The following is a 19527-nucleotide window of genomic DNA, read 5'->3' as shown; positions in this document are numbered from 1 at the left end:
CTAATGATGAGAATATTATTGGATTAAAATTTATTTTAAAATTAATTAATTTCATGGCATGTTTTTTGTTTATGCGCTTGTAAAGTTTGTAAACATTATAATTTGTAATTTAATACATGATCGTTATTAAGTATGAATTACAATATTGAATTAATTTTATTGTTTTATTGCATATAGTCCACAAGTACATAGCATGTTATAGCAGTGATACCATCTCGTGGGAAATATTAACTAGAATAAGCATCATTAGTACAAAGATTACAGACTCCAGTTTAATTAAATTAAAATTGACAGCTCAAGAGTTAAGTGGTTAGATATTATTTAACATGACTTGAATAATATTATATAATATGTGAATAATAATGGGAACAAAAAATCAAGGGTCAAGTGAAGACCTAATTTCAATACAAACTCCTTTTCATTTTATCCTACTGTAGTCAATTCATTGAATCATGGTACTGGACAATGACCGCTGTGACTCAGTCAATCTTTAGCATCGTCCCTTATCAAAACCCAGGGTACACTAACCCTTATGCAATGTGGATGAGTTTTACTTGTGTATAAATACTGTGGCTTTACAAGGCCTTTAACAAGGTTATGACTCATGAGATTAAAGATTTTAAAATTTAATATTAAACTGGAAGGAACGTAGTATAAGAGACATTTAAACAATAATTGATGTATCGTCGCTTATTAAGGAAAACTCACTTATTGTTAAATATTTTCATACGCATCCAACAGCTAGCAACTCGCCAATTACAGGATGGATAAAGTATTTTATATTTATCATATAAATCAAGTTCCATTTGAGGCTTAGGGAGTGATGACGAATGATGAGACAACACTTGCATTAGGTCAGGATTGAACCCTGGACCCTGGCATTGGTTTAAGCTACAGGTCCACTAAAATGTTTGGTAATCAATCTCCTTTATTTACACACATAAATCTTGGTCTAACACATAGTAGTGTTGATGAACACGTAGTAGTGTTGATGAACACGTAGTAGTGTTGATGAACACGTAGTAGTGTTGATGAACACGTAGTAGTGTTGATGAACACGTAGTAGTGTTGATGAACACGTAGTAGTGTTGATGAACACGTAGTAGTGTTGATGAACACGTAGTAGTGTTGATGAACACGTAGTAGTGTTGATGAACACGTAGTAGTGTTGATGAACACGTAGTAGTGTTGATGAACACGTAGTAGTGTTGATGAACACGTAGTAGTGTTGATGAACACATAGTAGTGTTGATGAACACATAGTAGTGTTGATGAACACATAGTAGTGTTGATGAACACATAGTAGTGTTGATGATCACATAGTAGTGTTGATGATCACATAGTAGTGTTAATGAACACATACTATAGTAGTGTTGATGAACACATAGTAGTGTTGATGATCACATAGTAGTGTTGATGATCACATAGTAGTGTTGATGCTCACATAGTGTAGTGTTAATGAACACATACTATAGTAGTGTTGAACACAGAGTAGTGTTAATGAACACATAGTAGTGTTGAACACATAGTAGTGTTAATGAACACATAGTAGTGTTGAACACGTAGTAGTGTTGAACACGTAGTAGTGTTAAACACATAGTAGTGTTAAACACAGAGTAGTGTTAATGAAGTGATAGTAATACACAGGTAGTGTTTATAAATACACAGGCAGGGCTCGCAGAATCGCTTGCCCGACGTCCCGCGGCAACCAAATAAATACGTCGGGCAACTAAAATTTAACATGTCATGTCCCGACGGGCAACCTCTTAAAATCACCGAAAATGTCCACGATGTTTTACAGGGGTTGTGAAAAACTGTAACAATGAAAATAATAGTCGCGCACGAACGAATTCTCTTGACGTCGAGACCAGTGTAGTGTTTGTTAAGTAAATGTATGGATCGGAATTCGGTGGTATGGAACGTTATCTCCAGGAGCCAAAACATGTGTTTCTATGCAGTCGGGCGTATCAAGTCGTTGCGTATAGAGTTTCCAGGTCTGTCATATAGCACGCGGTCTCTTGCGGCATCCATTGATCGCGAAATAGGAAGCGTTGAACTCTCGGCTTTTAACTTATTTGAAGTTATTATACCAGGGAGTTTCTAATTAACAACTCCCTAGTTATACTATAAACCAAATAAAATAGGGGCTAGTATGTTTTTGTTTTTCTCAATTATCGACATCATTTTATGGTGGTAATAAAATCTGAATCTACTACTTAGTATTAATTATGTGGCCTACAGCCTGATAGTAGATTAGGCCTATGTTTAATTACATTCATGTTATGTATTTTGTGTGTAATAAATAATTTGCTGAATTACTGTAATTATTGTTCAAATGTACAGTTGTATTGAAAATACAGTATATTATTAAATTATAATAGATACGTAATTTTTTTTTTTTTTTTGTCTGTGCCAAATAGGCGGCGGCCGATGTTTTTAACACAGGCAAGTAGGCCTACCATTTTTTTAATAAATATTACAGAATATAAATTTAATAGGCCTAATAATTTATTTAATAAATACATTGAATACTTAAATAGTTACAGTATATTTTTTATTATCAACATTGAAAATAATACACTTCTTCGGGTATCGCCGAGAGTTCAACTTTCAAAAACTCCAACTTGGCGGAGCACGTGGTTTTCACCACAATTCGGCACAGTTCCCTTGTGTTGTTTTCAATCACCAACTTGTGCGAGCAGATGGTTGTTTTTATCCAACCTGTGCGAGCTTCTACTGAAACAACAAGTAAACTTCCACAAGCCCGCACTCTCCACACACCATACCCATGTGCTCCTACTACGTACGGCAGCTGCTGTGAGGTTTTTTGCTATACGCATGCGTATTGTTTCACGTCACGTAGACGGACGTCAGTTGATGTTTGTTTTTTTTTTCTTCCCTATGATTTCAACGCGTTACAAGCTCATCACCTTCATAAGTACTTTGTTTAAACTTTTTAGGCCTAGGAGGCCTACATTTCTATAGGCAATATTTTAGATATATCTATTAAATAATTGTAAGATAATTAGTGCCATGTCTAGGCCACTACATTTTAAATATCGCAAAATAGCTTGATTTCGGAATTTCATTGCACAATAGAAGCAAAACGTTTTTGCTCCCAAAGTAAACCCACGTGAATTCATTCACGAAACGGAACACATCTTCGATCGATGACAAACAATGCCGTGCAACGAAGCGTAACCAACAGAAATAACATAGCGTTTTCAAGGGATTTCAGGACACCACAGCCCTCGAATTTTACCGCGGCCAGTGCCGTCGGTGCCCTCCCAGTTGGCCTCAATGCCCTCGAAAATTAATAGCACCCACGGCCACTACTGGCCTGCCCTTTTTTTTGTGTTGGCCGTGAGTGCCCTTCCCGAGTTTTACCACAATAAAAACCACTGAAGTAGATAGAAAATAATGTCAAGAATATCGGACGAGACGCAAAACTATCGCCTGTCTTCGTTGCAAGGGGATTTCCCTAAACGCATTTAGAGAAAACATCGAACATATTTATATAACCAAAACAATATCGTCCCGGCCGCCGTGCGTGGTAAATAATGGTATAGATAGTACATTAAAATACAGGGGTGTACACTTTTAATAATAAAGCTAAAAACGTTCCTCGATCGGAGGTCACTGAAAGTATTAAAGTCGCACCACCCCCGCCTCAATAATCGAGCTAGCCGCCTTCGTTGAAAAAAAAATTACACGCACTCCTTGTCCTAGCCAGCCTATCCTCCCGCCGCGCCGATCCGATCAACAAACACACGCGATTCAATACACATTGGGAAAACAATTCCATTTGACGCACACGCACCCTCTGATAAGAAATTTCACACGACGTCGTCGTACGTGTGAGTACGAAGGATCGGTCGTTGGAAAAACAATTCCTTTTGACGTACACGCACCCTCTGATATGAAAATACCATGTGCGTTCCTGCATGGTGTAGTCCATTCCATTATACGTGTAAAATTAGGGGTGTCAACTTTTAGTACTAAAGTTAAACCGGTACCTCAACCCGAAGATCGTTGGAAGTATATTATATTTATATTTTATCGCACCCACCTCAATAATCCAGCCGACAGATCATCGAAAAATCTTGTTTAACGACGTCGTACACTAAATTAACAAACGCGTTTTTACCGAACTCAAGGAAATGGTATAGTCCACAATACACGTGCAGAAGGCTAAACAGAGAGAGAGAGAGGGGTCGGCGTCCGTCCGTGTTTTGAATTCTTATGAATATGGATTATACTAACAAAAAAGCTTCAGAAATCGAAACTCGGAAAATAACAATAATTTATATTCTACAACATAATGTCATTGGCTTGATTTTTTACCGTGGTTAACACTCTGTGTATGAATAGTTGTAGCATGGATTAAAGAATAGAAGGATATGCATCGACGGTGACATCAAACGATTTTACAACGCGCTTGCCTATACTAAAGCACTGCTGCCAATCAAACAAACACGTTCATTGAACTCCGTGTCTCTAACCGCGGCCCTCTGTAAAACGCTGCGAATCAACTGTTACATTTTTTGAGACCAAAACGTAACCATGTAGAAATCGTATGCGCAGTCTGAATGTTCTATTGACATGTCTGCGTCGATGATTAATTGATAACAAACATATATTGCTGAATAATTCTGTTTTAGTTTCATCACAATCGGACTACGAAAAGTTCACTTTCTTACGACTGGTAATTTTAGGTAGTTGGTAATATTAATAAAATATGCCATTTTTATATTTGAATTATCATTATTTGCCTGCCATCTTCTGTCATTAAAAATTGCGTTAATCTATAGAATATTAAATTATGCATTTGACCATGTATGTTGTTAGCGTGGCCGGTGTTCAGACATACAACAATCGTGTTTTTTAATATATGGCTAAGCAGTGGTTTCTTCATAAATCTCCTTAATTATCGATGTGATTATATTTAAACTGTAGTGCCTGGTGATTGGCTAGTGGTTATGTCATCCACATCACATCCAATCACCGGGCCTAATTGAATGAAAACAGCGATCCCTGATCCGGGATTGGCTGGCTATGTATAGTTGCGATTCGTTACCTAGCGGTCGTTTTGAAAAGTACACGCAGGGCAAACTTGATCACGAACAAACGAAGTAGGCCTACCTATTATTATTATTCACACAAGAAGTAAGACAACGGTGAGTATTTAAGATTAGCCTAGGCCTACCTAGGCAGTATCAATGTCGGCAAATCATAGGGTTTACTAGCCCAGTTTAGCCTAGTTAGTACAAGGCCTGGGCCTAGCTAGGCTAGCATTCTTGCTGATTTTGTAATTTTACAACAAATGAGACAACTAATAGTTATTGTCTCAGATGTAGGGCTACTACAGGTCATAAAATGCTACTTTAATCATCATAAAAAAATCATTAGCGTAGATCAATCGCGGCAGAAACCAACATAGTCAATAGTTGACCATCTACAAACATCATGCCACCAAAGAACGCGCGAAAGAAGCGTAGTAGCCAACAAGGTTAAATGTCGTTGCACATGTGCAGTAAACAATATATTAGGCACGCGACCGTTTCGTTGTTACCATGCGGTTAATTAAACTGTAACATTGTGGGCGGTCCGCGGTCTGTCGGCGAGAGTCAAGGAACCCTTGATCTCACGTCGATGCATATCCTTCTATTCTTTAATCCATGGTTGTAGTTAAGGCCTACAAACAAATTGTTTTTGTAACCTGTGTTCTCCGTCCGCGCCTTAGTGCTGCTAAGTGCTTGCTGTTGTATTAGGGTCTTTACCCGTTGGGCCTGGCTTCACATGCCTTTTTTTGATCGCATTGTTTGAAACTAAACGAAACAACTGTGAACGCTAAACATCGTACCTTAATAATTATTATTTATATGGATCGTAAATACACGTAATATTTATATATAATGAAATACAAAAAGATGTAGACAGTCCTCTCCTACTACTACTACTACGCAATCTGATGAATAGGGGAAATTCCCCCAAAAATGTTTGCGGGTAGAATTTTTTTTTTTTGAAAAAAATTCCACCCGGGCGCTCAACCGGAAACAAGCTATTTTTAAATTTTGGCCTAGTTATTAAAATATTTTTTAATTTTGGCCTGACACCATGTTAATTAAACAATCGCAACTCTTGTACGGAGGATCGTATGAGAAAATAAATTACTGTAAAATGTTCTTAAAAGATCGGCCTACATCACTGTGTAATTGAAAAAATTTGAAAAATTGTTTTCACTACTTTAAAATCCATCGAAAAAAACACCACAGTGTATTAAGCATAGTCGTTTTTTACCGACGTTTTTTCGCGGTGCAGTCGCGGTATAAAACGTTAAAATTAAGCTAAAATAGTGGGCAAGTAAAAAAATGATGAGGGCAACCAAAATCCAAAACCTACTTGCCCGAAGGGCAACCAAATATTTTAGGATTCTGCGAGCCCTGACAGGAATGTTGAGTGTTGATGAACACCTACAAACAATACATATACAGTAGTATTAATCAACACTTTGTTTATGAACACATGTCCGTGGTCACGTACTGTAAACATAAATAGGTTTGTTTAATTACCTCGACTCCACTCCGTTTCATCATCATCACTGTCTTGTTGGCCTTTGTGTTGTGCATTGCTTTTGTCTGCAATTAATAAAAAAGCGGAAGAAATATACAATAAAATAACAAAGTCAGAATATGATGATAATGCGGCCAAAATCCTTCAGTCACAGATTGTGTACTACAGCACATCTAATCTGCATACTAAAAATAGAAGTATTGTGTTGTGTATCATAGTTATGTATACATACTACTTGATAATTTACCATTTGCGTAATTAAAATGCTCAATAACATATTCAAAATGAATGTCAATTCCAATGTTTAGACTCTTGTAATGAAAGTATAAAGATCTTATTATACTTATAGAGAAAAGATTTTATTAAATTTCTTACAATATTTTTTTATTTAATTTAATTTGGATTTATATAGCGCTTTTAAAAGCGCTGTACAATTGATAATACTATAATATGATAATATGCCTTCTAGTTTAACACAGTTAAAAAAATAAATCAATCCATTTTTTTTTTTTCTCTTTGTACTATGATTATTTATGTATGTTTATGATTGTGTATGATAAATGGAAATAAAGAAAGAATCTTAATTTTTGTTTTAAAATGCCAGTATTGTGAAAATAAAGAAATGAAATGATTATATTAAGACCTATACAGTAAGTAATGAATCATACTGAGTTAATTATATAATGTACATGGATCCACAAGTCTTGAGTGTCCTTCAGAGAGAAGGGGCGGGAGAGAAAAAACAGTAGGTAGCTTTCACTTTAAGACACACACACGACCTACGACCTAAGAACGACATGTCAATTAAATTAGATGTAAGGTACTCAGAGATTTCTTGGGTGGCTACTGTGTTCAAATTTGACTGGGTGGAAAAGTTTAATACAAGGTTTTGGCTATAGTAAGTGTTTGAAAGTGGGTAAAATTACATTCATGAACTTTTGGTACTGATGTTGTGGTAAGGTTAGTACCCTATCTAAAAACTATTGGACTGCCCCTATATTTATACTTGGAATATTTATTTCTATATCATATTTAAAGGTATGAATACATTTGTATAGCCATCATAAATCATTTATCATATTATTTATATTTGGTTTAAAAAATTCATCATTGACATTTTTGTTACACTTGCCTTTAAAATAAAAATTGTCACATCTTATAAAGAAAATTAACAAGTAACGTTTTACTCAATTTAAAGATGCAAGAACTGAAATCTTTTTTGGGTCAAAGGTCAAACCTAATGACTGACATAATGGACTTGAGATGCATTCAAGATCAGTTCTCTGCACTTTACAAGAACAGACAGCAATTTAAATAAATCTTGCCGCACTTTAATATGTTATAATTGCACTGCAATAATTGTAACAGTTGATTTCAGAAAAAGTAATATCTTTCTTTCAAAGTACAGTAGATTTAAGCAACAAATTTATTTCCCCCATTTGTCATAATTTTGGAACATTTTTGTTGCAGTTTTCTTGAAAATAAACGCTTTCTTACCAGTAGGGGAGTTCACACTGTAGTGTACAACCCCATTCTAGTGTACAACCCCATTCTTGTGTACAAGTGTCCCCAGATATGGTAAAATTTTCAAAAATTCTGTATTTAACCTGACAATTTTAAGATAAATTCATACTTCTTCATCAGGATTTCTATATTGTTTGAAGGTTTGCATGGCGAAATCAAATATGTTGATATAAAGTTTGTGGTACATCACATATGGTATGCTCACTCCTGAAGCATATTGATCAAAACATCAAGCAAAATCAACAGTTCCTTTCAGAACTGTTTATACGTGGTATACACACTGTATTCTTACAGTAATTGTTTAGGGTTACACATTTAAAGCATACTGTGCTTATTTTGTATCCCATTCCATTTTCCTATTTTATTGCTATATATATTATTTGGTTTTTTTATTGTTTAGGAATAAAAATGTCAATGAAATGAAAATTAATGCCTGTACCCAAGCTTAAAAAAAAACCACATTATTGTATATTTGTATCGCCAAACTTTGACACAAAACAAGACGATGTAAAGGAATAGTTTTCAATTGCCATGTGTCTCTTGTACGTAAAGCCTCATTAGCCACTGTAAGGATTAATATTATTACTAGACTCATATTTCATCATATTATTATAGTAATATAAAAAATTGAAACAAATACAATCCTTGAAATGTATAATAAAATTATACAATCATATAGAAAGTGATACTATTGCTATATTGCACGTATTTTCTCTTAATTATCTTCTTAAGTCATAAGACTAAATTTATGTCAAAAAATAAGAAGGTTGAAATTTGCATTATAACATTTTTAGAAGAGTAAATTATATAAATGTTGCTAATATTGCTACATTACACGTATTGTATCTTAAGCTCTGTCTACACTATCAAACTAGTTTGACAAAAAAAGGTGATGTGCTCAAATATTGTAGTGATATGACATCATCATTTCCATATGGACTATTTTTTGTCACATAAAGTTTGATAGTGTAGACAGAGCTTTAGGGCGTCATAAGCCTAACCTATGTAAAAGGTTGAAATTTGCATTATAACATTTTTTTAAAGGGTATATTATATAAATGTTATTATTTCTATATTATTATTATTATTATTTGGTAGGAAATAGTAACGTGGAAGAAGATTGCTGTTCTTATGAGCATCAGCAGTGATATTGTTGTGAACAAACCAACTTTTTTTTGTTGCCAGAAAACGCTATCTTTCAACATTAATTTTAATTAACCTCATAAAGGTTTGGTTTCTAGAAATTATTTAGTTCTGATTAGACCGATGATGATCTCATTTCTACCTAAATTATTCAAACCTTTTTGTTGTATAGTAGTATTAAAAGCTGTTGCTATTTCATAGTAACTTCTTTAAAGATATATATTTTAATATTTCAATGTCACATACAGTATAGTTATTGAATTTGAAAAAACATTGCATCGATTGATTCAAGACATTGGTCCACTTTAAAATGGAAATTTGTTTTGCTTGGCATAATTAAGATAATAAAACAACAAAAACAAAAGATATCAAATTGCAAAAGGCAATCTTAAAATAGTCAAATTGTTTTTCAGACATTGGATTTCTTTGTTTTCTTATATTATAAGTGAAAACATTATTTTTGGGGAAAATAAATCTTTAACCAGCTTCTTCTATTCTAATGTTCATCATTACTTTTATCATAATCTTTAATTTTGCATTAAAATTCTATACGACCTCGTAAAGAACACATACTGTTTGAGCCTCCATTATTAAAGATTTGATTATTATCAATAGTGAATGTGTTATGTAAAACATTCTTATAAACCTTGCCTTTAGATCAGATCCCCCTTAGACAGATTTCCTTAAGTATATACTCGGCACTAGCAGTCCATGCCAAATTGCATACTTAAATTATTACAGTACTATCATTTGTAATCCATTCTATCGTTCAATTAATACAGATTTATCTATGCGAGTTGAAATCAAATTGATTTCTGCAATCGTCATATTTTAATCCACCATAATTTATATAATAATCATTTACACATAACACAAATAACGAATAGAGAAATAGATGCTATTTTAATAATTGTAAAAAATAATTAAATATCTTGATTCATATTCATAGCACTCTTGGGAATTTTATATGAAAATGAAAATCTAAATAAAAAATAAAAACAAAAAGTTAGTATTTAAACAATTTAATTATCAATAAGCATTTACAAGTGCATTTTACTTTGTCAGAGGAGGTTTGAGAGAAATAATTGTGATCTATTTTGAGTTGAAAGTACTTTTAAAATATCCTTTTCTAAACATAACAACAAATACTAGAACTTGTTATGTTTACAGATATTTACAGGTGTCTATTTACAGGTGTCTATTTTCATTTGCTTGTTTGAATTCACTGATTCATTATATTTATTATCTATACTTGAATGCTTACTTTATATCACTTATGAAAATAAGGAGTGTTGACCTTTTATACATACAATTGACCTTGCTTACTGTATTTTGTGTATTACAATTATTTATTATATAAAAACTTCAAGTTGATTATAAATAACAGGACGTGAATAACTACCAATCCCATTTTTCTATGAAATTTTTTTTTTTGAATGTGCGTAAAATTCAAATCAATCTAGATCTAATACATATTTTATAAATGAGACATAGAACTATTATATTACTATAGCTAGAGTATAATATCATACAGATTAAAAAGTCAGTTTAAAGATCATACCGAGTACAAAAATGTCATAAGTCTATTTGTGCCTAGCTTACCTGGATAAACTAACAATAGCCCGTGCTCTCAAGAGGTGGGGCTTATAGTACAGTAGATACAAAAAAAAGTTGCTATACCATCTATGATAAACGCTATTAACACAGACAGGTCTAGAGAAAGTGTCTGCTTTACGGTAGGTAGATAGGGAGACAAGTGTGAACAGGCTTTTAAATGCGTATCCATTTAATGGGGAGTATCAGCTTACAATGGTTGTCCGCACAGATTCAACTGTAGATGATAATAACAGAGTTAATAACAATTCCCTAGTAATCAGTTACAGTAACCCAATGGTCAAATTAATACTTTAAACATGCAGTGGAGCCCGACCATTTGGACTTGTAGTGGACGGCAATTTGGACCTGCGATGGACTACGACCAATTGTACGTGCGTTGGGACCACAAACATTTGGAAGTACGGTGATCTGTACGTTCTATGGCTATTAATATTTAATAATGTACAGAATTTCTGTACAATTAATTAAGATCTAGTTTATCCTACAGTCATTGTCATAAATAATTTAATAACAAAAGACTGCTTCTGTGTACTAAAATTAATCATGAATTATTCTTTTTCATTTATCTTCCAAACTATGATTGGTTTCATTAAGATACAGTACAGTGTTTTAGTTTAAGAGTAAAATGTTACTTTCTGCTGATCCAATCAGTAATCTGTAGAAACATTGCAAACATTCATCAATTTGGATCCTAATGAAATTGTTTCAAAGTATTTCAGTTTCAATTTGTGGATAATACTTTGTTTTAGGTCCTTTTTCTGTTGTAAAAAAATAACAATGTGAATAAATTAACCATTTAAATTTTGCAGAAATGCAGTTGATTATAAACATACTGTATTTAAGTCTATTTTGAAATAAACGGATGATTTGCCGCTATAGACCCTTAAAGAACACACATACGGACACATGCACTGTTTACTTGCAACTGTGTATTTAGGAACATTTTACCAATTATACAACAAAATGTTGACAATTTTGGTGGCAGGATTAATCAATGAAAAAAAGGATATGTCATGTACAGTAAAGCATTTTGGGTGATGACTTTATCAGAACAAGAACTGCTATTCACAATCACCACTCACATACAGTATTGTAAAAAGTGCCTAATAATAATATCATATACAATTTACCACAAGGTACTTGACTACAGCACACTCCCAGGCCAAGCCAAGATTATTATATTTTTTAATGAGATGACAGTTTTTATATTTTTAAACCATCTGTTTATGACCACTCCCTATAAACCATTATGTGAAATGAAACACACACACATACACACTTTAAACTGTATTTTACCATATGGTTAATTAGTATCTTGCATGGTTTTTTTCATTTTTAATGTTTAAAATGTGGAAATCTAATTGTCTCAAAAACAATAGCTTTTTAATGCTTATTATTAAAGAATAGTGTAATCAACATATTATAGTAATAACTCTATTGTATAGTAATAGTATTATACTAGTCTTTTGAGGTTATGTCAAACGAGGTTTGTCACCATGTCAAACGACAGACAATCAGATATGTGTGAATTATGTGTTTGAATAATTGTAGAATGAATAACTAAGTAATAATATCATTATCATCAGAAATCTTTAAATACGTATTAATGCACATTGTTATTCACTGTAAATATATAAATATCACTAATATAAGCCCAAAATGTGTTACTCTAAAGCATCTCCTCATAAACCACATTCTCTTTTATTTAGCAATTTTGGGCTAAGTACAGTAGGACACTTCTGTTGCAGGAAATGTAGTTATTTATTGATCAGAGGTCACAATCAGGTCCAAGAGAGGTCATCAATGATTCTTTGATAAGATGGAGCCTATCCCGACGAGTAAAGATGAGAAACTGCTAAATATATTAAATATTGTTAGTTAAAACTTATTATATTGCAAATTTTTCAAATTGAAATCTAAACAGAAAGTGATACTGTAGTTTAAATTTATTATAAGGTTATATAAATATTTCTGGAAGTTTAGTTCCCACGCTTCATTGCCTCGTAAAAAAGTTGGATTTGAACGCAGTATTTAGGTATTTAAAGTTACTTGCCACTATAACACATTAATACTGTAGAATAAATGAATTCATTGTTGGTCAGTAAAGTCTTGGTCAGTAAAGTCTTGGTCAGTCAAGTCACACATAATCAGTCAAGTCTTGGTCAGTCAAGTTACCCATGGTCAGTCAAGTCACACAAGGTCCACAGTCAAATCTTGGTCAGTCCATAGTCATTGGAAAATTACCCATGGTCAGTCAAAGTCACCCATGGTCAGTCAAATCTTGGCCCTCTGTCAAGTCACCCACGGTCAGTCAAGTCACCCATGGTCAGTCAAATCTTCTTATTGTGTTGTGATTGTAGATTTATAGACTCATTAATATTATATTGTTTTCAAGTTCGAAAATTTATATTTGATCTAAGTGTGTGATGTAATTAGAATTTAAACGTGACACCTCATTTTGAGGATTACGGGGTAAAGTGCTTTTTAATCTCTACTAGGCATTACTGTCTTTGCTAACTTTTATTACACAACCTCTAAGACGGAAAGAATTTTAATATCACGTATTGGACTAAATAACTTCAGCATTGAATAAAAAATATAAATTGGAATGAAATATAATAATAAATTTATGGTTAAAATATTATGAGAGATCAGACAATCTGTTTTTTAAAATAATGCAATATTTCAGTAGAAAGTGATACTTTTTTCATCGTTGTGTTTCTTGTTTTAGATTTAACTATCAGGCTCATGTGCGAGTAGTGACATAATTATTTAATAATTATTTAACAAAACACATTTTCTGCTCAATGCTCAATTACGAAACAGGTCGACTCTAGAAGATTTTTGGTGAATTGACGTAAAGATATATTGTCCCCCTAAACTAAAAAAAATTGTTTTAATATGCCATTTTAATGTCACATTAATAGTTATTCACTTTGACCAAAAACTGGATTTAAAATAATTGCCTGAAAATGTAATTTAAAGCAAAAAATACTTAAATTGTTATTAAAACTGCAAAATGGCCTATTTAAAATCTGATTTTATTAATCTTCATTTTTCATGTTTTTGAAGGACAATACCTCTTTAATTAAGTATTGATTTAAGTATCTTAATTCTTACCGTCAGTTTCAGTGCTGTCTCTACTCTTGTTAGGGTGCAACATCTTAGCCATTCCTTTCTGCATTGATTTGCTTGCTTTTCTACTAGCCCGCTTCATTGACGATCCAACCTTCCTAACCATTGACTTGGACTTCTTAGTCTTCTTCTCACTGCCATTTAAGCTGTCCAGGCTGCCATTCTGGTTACCAGAGACATTGGAATGTCCTCCGGTAGAATCTTCAGGATCAGTAGACTCAGCAGCTGAGGCACCTTCGGCATCTACACGAGTTCCTTCAGCTGTTTTAGTTCCTTCCGACACTGCTGAATCTTCAGGCTTGAAGATGCTGGCTAAGCCACTAGCTACAGTCTTCGGGGATCCTTCTTCTTCACCTTCAATCGTGATAGACGGGCTTGCAACAACTGGGGCGTGTTCTTTGGTAATTGGTGCCGCATTCTTCTGCTTATCGGTTTTTGCTGGGGCACTTGAATAAGCACGTATTGGTGGTGGTGAATCATCGTCACTTTCATCAGAATCAGACGACGACACATGAACTCTGACATGTCTAACTGACCTCTGTTCTGAATCCGAACTAAACTTTTGTCTAAGTGGTGATTTAGGGTATTGATAGCGTTTGGTTTCAGGTGGTCTGGCCGACCCACCGGATTCTAACGTACCATACTTGTGGTGCTCAGCTGGAGACTCTGCCGACTTTGGGTCCAACGACTCATAATCATCATTCTTTTTTACGTAGCAACAACACATAATACCCATAATGAATAAGGTCAAAGGTTACCTGCACGGCAGATGGCTTCAGTATACTGTAGAAATAGAAAAAGAGACAAACAACTTGTTTTAAATGACAAATATAGATAATTCAAAGATGTACAATACTGTTCACAGCATGAATATAACAATATTTATACACGAAAGCAGAGCATCAGAGCATGTGACTTTAAATGCCTTTTGTACCATTGTTTGGCTTACACAATGAAGGGAAATCTGAAGCTGTACAAAACATTCTACTAAACAGTGCCGTCAATATAAATTTATTTCTTTTTGAACTATTACACGACTTCCTGTAAATACAAGTTTATAAATATACAGTCAGAATTTGACACAAATTTTATAAATCTACAGGCATGTGAATCTAGCATGAAAATTCACAAATAATTTAATGACTCCACATACGGTAGTACTAATTTTGTTTGTTTAAACCCTGTCAAAGTATTGAGTATCATAGACCTAGATGTTGTACCTTTGGGGCTGAATCATATACATTAATTCTTAATAAATCTTTATTTAAATTGAGTATGTCAGAAATCTATCTCATACAGGTAACCAAATAATTCACTTGCCAGAAGCCAAGATTTGAATTTAATACTCTTTTCCGTTTTAATGGTAACAATTGTACACCTATTAATTAATATAATCATTAGGATACTAACCAGGTGTCTGCATATTAAATACGTACAGTACACTTGAAAGTGTTGCATATAAAATGTATTGCGTATGCGTTGCAGCTTATTGACATTGGGCCTAAGCCTGGGCTAAACCTTAGAAGGGAAGAAGAGGAGTGGGAGTGGTCAACGATTATCTCTCACAAGATCCTACAGTATGCCTTGAAAAACTAAAGTGTTGCATATCAAATATATTATGTGTGTTATTACGGCATTGACATTGGGCTTTAGGAGTTGGCAGTGGGTGGGTTTGTCAATAAGAGCCCCGGTTCTAAAATGGTCTCATTACCCTTCACAAGATACACTATGTGCCAATTTTAAGTAAACGGTAGAAATATGAGAAAATTACAGTCTATAAAACAAACATTCCTTTTTAGGCTTCTTGCACTTGACTTGATATTGATATATTTATATTGCAATTATGTCGTCTACTCAAGTGAAACAAATATAAAGAAAGGACCCACTTGTGCCATGCCCACGGCGCAAGGCTTTTAAAATCAGACAACTTATTTCATTTTATGGACGTACAGGTACTTATCTATATTTCGTTTTATCGCTAAAGTCTTCAGTAAGTAGTTAGTTTACTTGTCCGGTACATTTCATTATGCCACCTGCTACATATCAGTAGTATTAGGAAAAACAAGTTGATTTGAGAGATTAAAAAAAAAGATAAATTACGAGATACAAAAATTGCACAATTATAATCATTTAAATTGACAGACAAACAGGAAACATTTTCATTATAAAAAACTGATATAAAATATAACTGTCTGATAAATCTGAATTTATTTGGATTAAGAAACATACAATAGTGTTTGTATTGTTTTTTTGGCTGTACCATTTGGTTTGGTTGCATTCTTTTAATAGGAAACATACAATAGTGTTTATATTGTTTTTTTGGCTATACCATTTGGTTTGGTCGTATTCTTTTAATAGGAAACATACAGTAGTTTTGTATTGTTTTTTTGGCTATACCATTTAGTTTGGTTGTTCCCTGGAAAAATTATAATATTTGTTAATTAATGTTACCCTAAAAAAAAGTTAAATTATAAAAGCAGACACAGAAGATTTACTGTGCACTTCTGAAGACAATACGACATGCATCCTCGAGGCATTCTTAAATACAGTTTTGGTGAAATCTAGACCCAGACATTGAACAACAATACAACGTGTTTAGGTCTTCTCATAGAACGCTTCCTTATTAACGCAAATTAATTGGGTATTCCCAAAGTACAGGTAAATCCTTGTAACATAAGTTAATACAATAAATAAATTGTAACTACACACCATCAATATCAAGTCTTTGATTTCCCTGATGAATACTAACAATGTCTTCATTATCTTATGAATTTCTATTGTTACTGTATACATAAATAATATACAAATTCTTATTTGAAAAAGACCTGTGTTGATTACTTTGTCTATAATAGACATATTATAAAAGCTAGAGTGACAACTAGACGACAGCCAAGTGATGTGAATAGGACAGGGACTCATCAAATTATGTTTAAAAAATAAAACAACCTACTGTACAACATTTTGAATTTTGACCATATACAGTACAGTAGTTCTATCTTAAATACAATACATTTAATCATGTTTTTGCTACAGGGGTTAAAAAATCAATAGGTGATTAGAGAATGAAAATGTACTAAACTTGACCTTATGGTAGCATTATGTAGCATGGATGCAATAGTTCCAAAGATGGATGGGTGGGACACCAATACAAATTTCAACCTCCCAGCTCCAACCCAAGAAATGGGTACCTGTGTGAATTTTTTTTTTACCACCCAACAGTACTACAGTATGTGGATATATACATAGATACTATACAATACATCCATGTTGAGTGTACAAAGTTTAATTATGATTCATAACAAAATACAGGTATGTTTTGTGTATAGTAAGTAAAATATCAATAAATTGTTATTAACTGTACAATGTGTTTTAATAGATTTTTTTTTTTAAGTGAGTTAGAATAATATTTATAATCATTACACGCATGAATGGTTAAGACTTGTGAATTATACTTAAAAAGGAAATTCATCAAATTACAGCGTGTTCCTTATTATTAAATACTGTATTATCTGTGGCACAAAATAAATTAGGAATTGAGAAGTGAAAGCATATTTTAATTAGAATAAATGCTAAGTGATTTTTTATAGACTAAAAGTGACATTCAAATAGGAGCAAGCAAGTACAATATGCTGTTGTATACTATATGTAAATATTGTAATATCGTAAAAAATATAAATTTTACAGTATTAACAATCAAACATGAATTTTAATGGCTGTCATTTTATCGTTTTTTCAACAATGGTAGAAACTTAAGTATGCATGTGATTTGCAGAATGAATATTACAGTACTTTAGAGTAATTATTTATAATAAATATATATAAATACATCAAAACCAGTGGTGGGCCCAGGATTTTGAAATACTGTAGGATTTGTTAATTGTGAAATAAGTCTTGAATTTTAATAACCTAATGACATTGACAGTTCTATTTTTTCACCAGATGTCAACCACTTGGATCCGCATAAAAACCTTTCCTTAAAAAATATACATCTGCAAAAAGATCTTAGTTCTTCTTGGTAGACAGAATCATATGTAAAGTGCTATGTAGAAAGTCAAATTGAACATGCACAATAGCCGGTCAATTGCAATATAATTCATGTAATGGATTATACTGGATAGCAGAATAGCTGTTATACAAGAGTCATGTCTGGTTAGATAGTTGATTGTTATTGAATGTATTCCTACGAGACCAGACAATTTATTCATCAAAATCCAGGGAGATATATAATGCTGCAATGCATCTATCGTGTCCAACCTTTTAATACTACTTAGTGCTTTATTAATGGCTCTGGTTCACTCAGCTATTCGTTCAACTTTTAATTTCATATGGTTTAAATATGAAATTCTAAATTGCAGATTTGTGCAGCTTTTGCATTTAGTGCATCACCTCTTCTGACAATTATATCTCAATTTACGTTATTAGTGCTTATATTGGTATAATTAGTGCATCACAAAGGCTCAGTGTATAATTGTATTGAGCTGGGTGGGAAAATACCAGATTCACTCTACCACGAATAACTTAAAAAGCATATAGCTTCCATAAATGCACACAAATTCCAAAGTTTTTTGTTTTCATTACATTTGTTTGCCACTGGCATGTGCTTTTGTAGTGCATGTGCAAACATTAACAAAGCGATGTGCACATGAACTTGACCCTAGATAGGGCCAGGCTAAGGAAGGGTGGTGGCACACAAAAACAGGACTTCCCTGGTATTTTATAAATGATTTCAAATTGCACAAGAAAATCTTTAAAAATCCTTGCACAATTTTAAATAGCACAAATCATTCAGATCATGAACATACAAACCAGAATATCCAGGGAGGTGAAGGGGGGGGGGGGGGGAAAGATAATGGGGGGGGGGAGAGATAATGGGATGTGAAGGATCCAGGGACGAATCTAGGGACGAATGGGAGGATCCAGGTAGGTTAAGATCCCGGGAGGATTCATCCATGCTTCCCCCGGCCCGGCCCTTTTGACACCTAAAAAAATGAATTACATTTTGACATCATGATTTATCATTATTATATAAATCCCTTGATAAAAATCCTGGATCCGCCCCCAGGAAGCAGGCGTGCCTAGCTAGATCCTAGAGCTAAGAAAAAGATCATTTCTAAGGTAGGCCAAACATTGTTTAGCCGGCCGGTGAATGTGGTGGTAAAAAAGTTTAGAAGCACTGCATGCAAACAGTGCGGGGGTGGTGGGATTTGTCGTCGGCTCGGTTTCCCTGGTTGATCCAAAAACATTAGTTAGGGCCAGGCCCTAGAAAATAGTAAACCAATGAATACTAACCAACTAACTTACCTAGCTCAATACTCCCATTCCTACATAAATTTCTCCCGATATCTATAAACTCTCTTGATCCTGCCGCTCAATAAACAGACTGTTGATCGTCCGAAACTCTACTCTCTATCTTTCTTCGCGAATAACAATTGTAAAATTTATGTGTGAATGACCGCGCGCGAAATGTTGTCTAACGATGGGGTCGCCCTTGCAACTTTAGAGATCAATGAGCTCGGGAACCAGTAGACGTTGTTA

At 33.6% G+C, this 19527-nt stretch overlaps 1 protein-coding gene across 2 annotated transcripts in view; it reads right to left on the bottom strand.

The window, feature by feature from the left end:
• Positions 1 to 19410, bottom strand: part of LOC140040019 (uncharacterized) — a 33438-nt gene extending 14028 nt beyond the window's left edge. The window contains exons 1-3 of one of the 2 annotated variants that reach the window (XR_011842685.1): positions 19294 to 19410; positions 13978 to 14775; positions 6573 to 6638 (exon numbers count right to left, since the gene is read on the bottom strand). Coding sequence is in view for 1 of the 2 variants with exons in the window: in XM_072085641.1 (XP_071941742.1) it covers positions 6573 to 6638; positions 13978 to 14728 (817 nt within the window). In the remaining variant the exon portion in view is untranslated. The remainder of the gene's footprint in view (positions 1 to 6572; positions 6639 to 13977; positions 14776 to 19293) is intronic. The other variant, XM_072085641.1, reaches the window with a different exon arrangement.
• Between the last annotated feature and the right edge of the window lie 117 nt (positions 19411 to 19527).

Source organism: Antedon mediterranea, chromosome 2 (assembly GCF_964355755.1).
Source record: "Antedon mediterranea chromosome 2, ecAntMedi1.1, whole genome shotgun sequence".
NCBI classification, from domain to species: Eukaryota; Metazoa; Echinodermata; class Crinoidea; order Comatulida; family Antedonidae; genus Antedon; species Antedon mediterranea.
The sequence above is the reverse complement of the archived record's forward strand: the minus strand, read 5'-3'. Positions and strand labels throughout refer to the sequence as shown.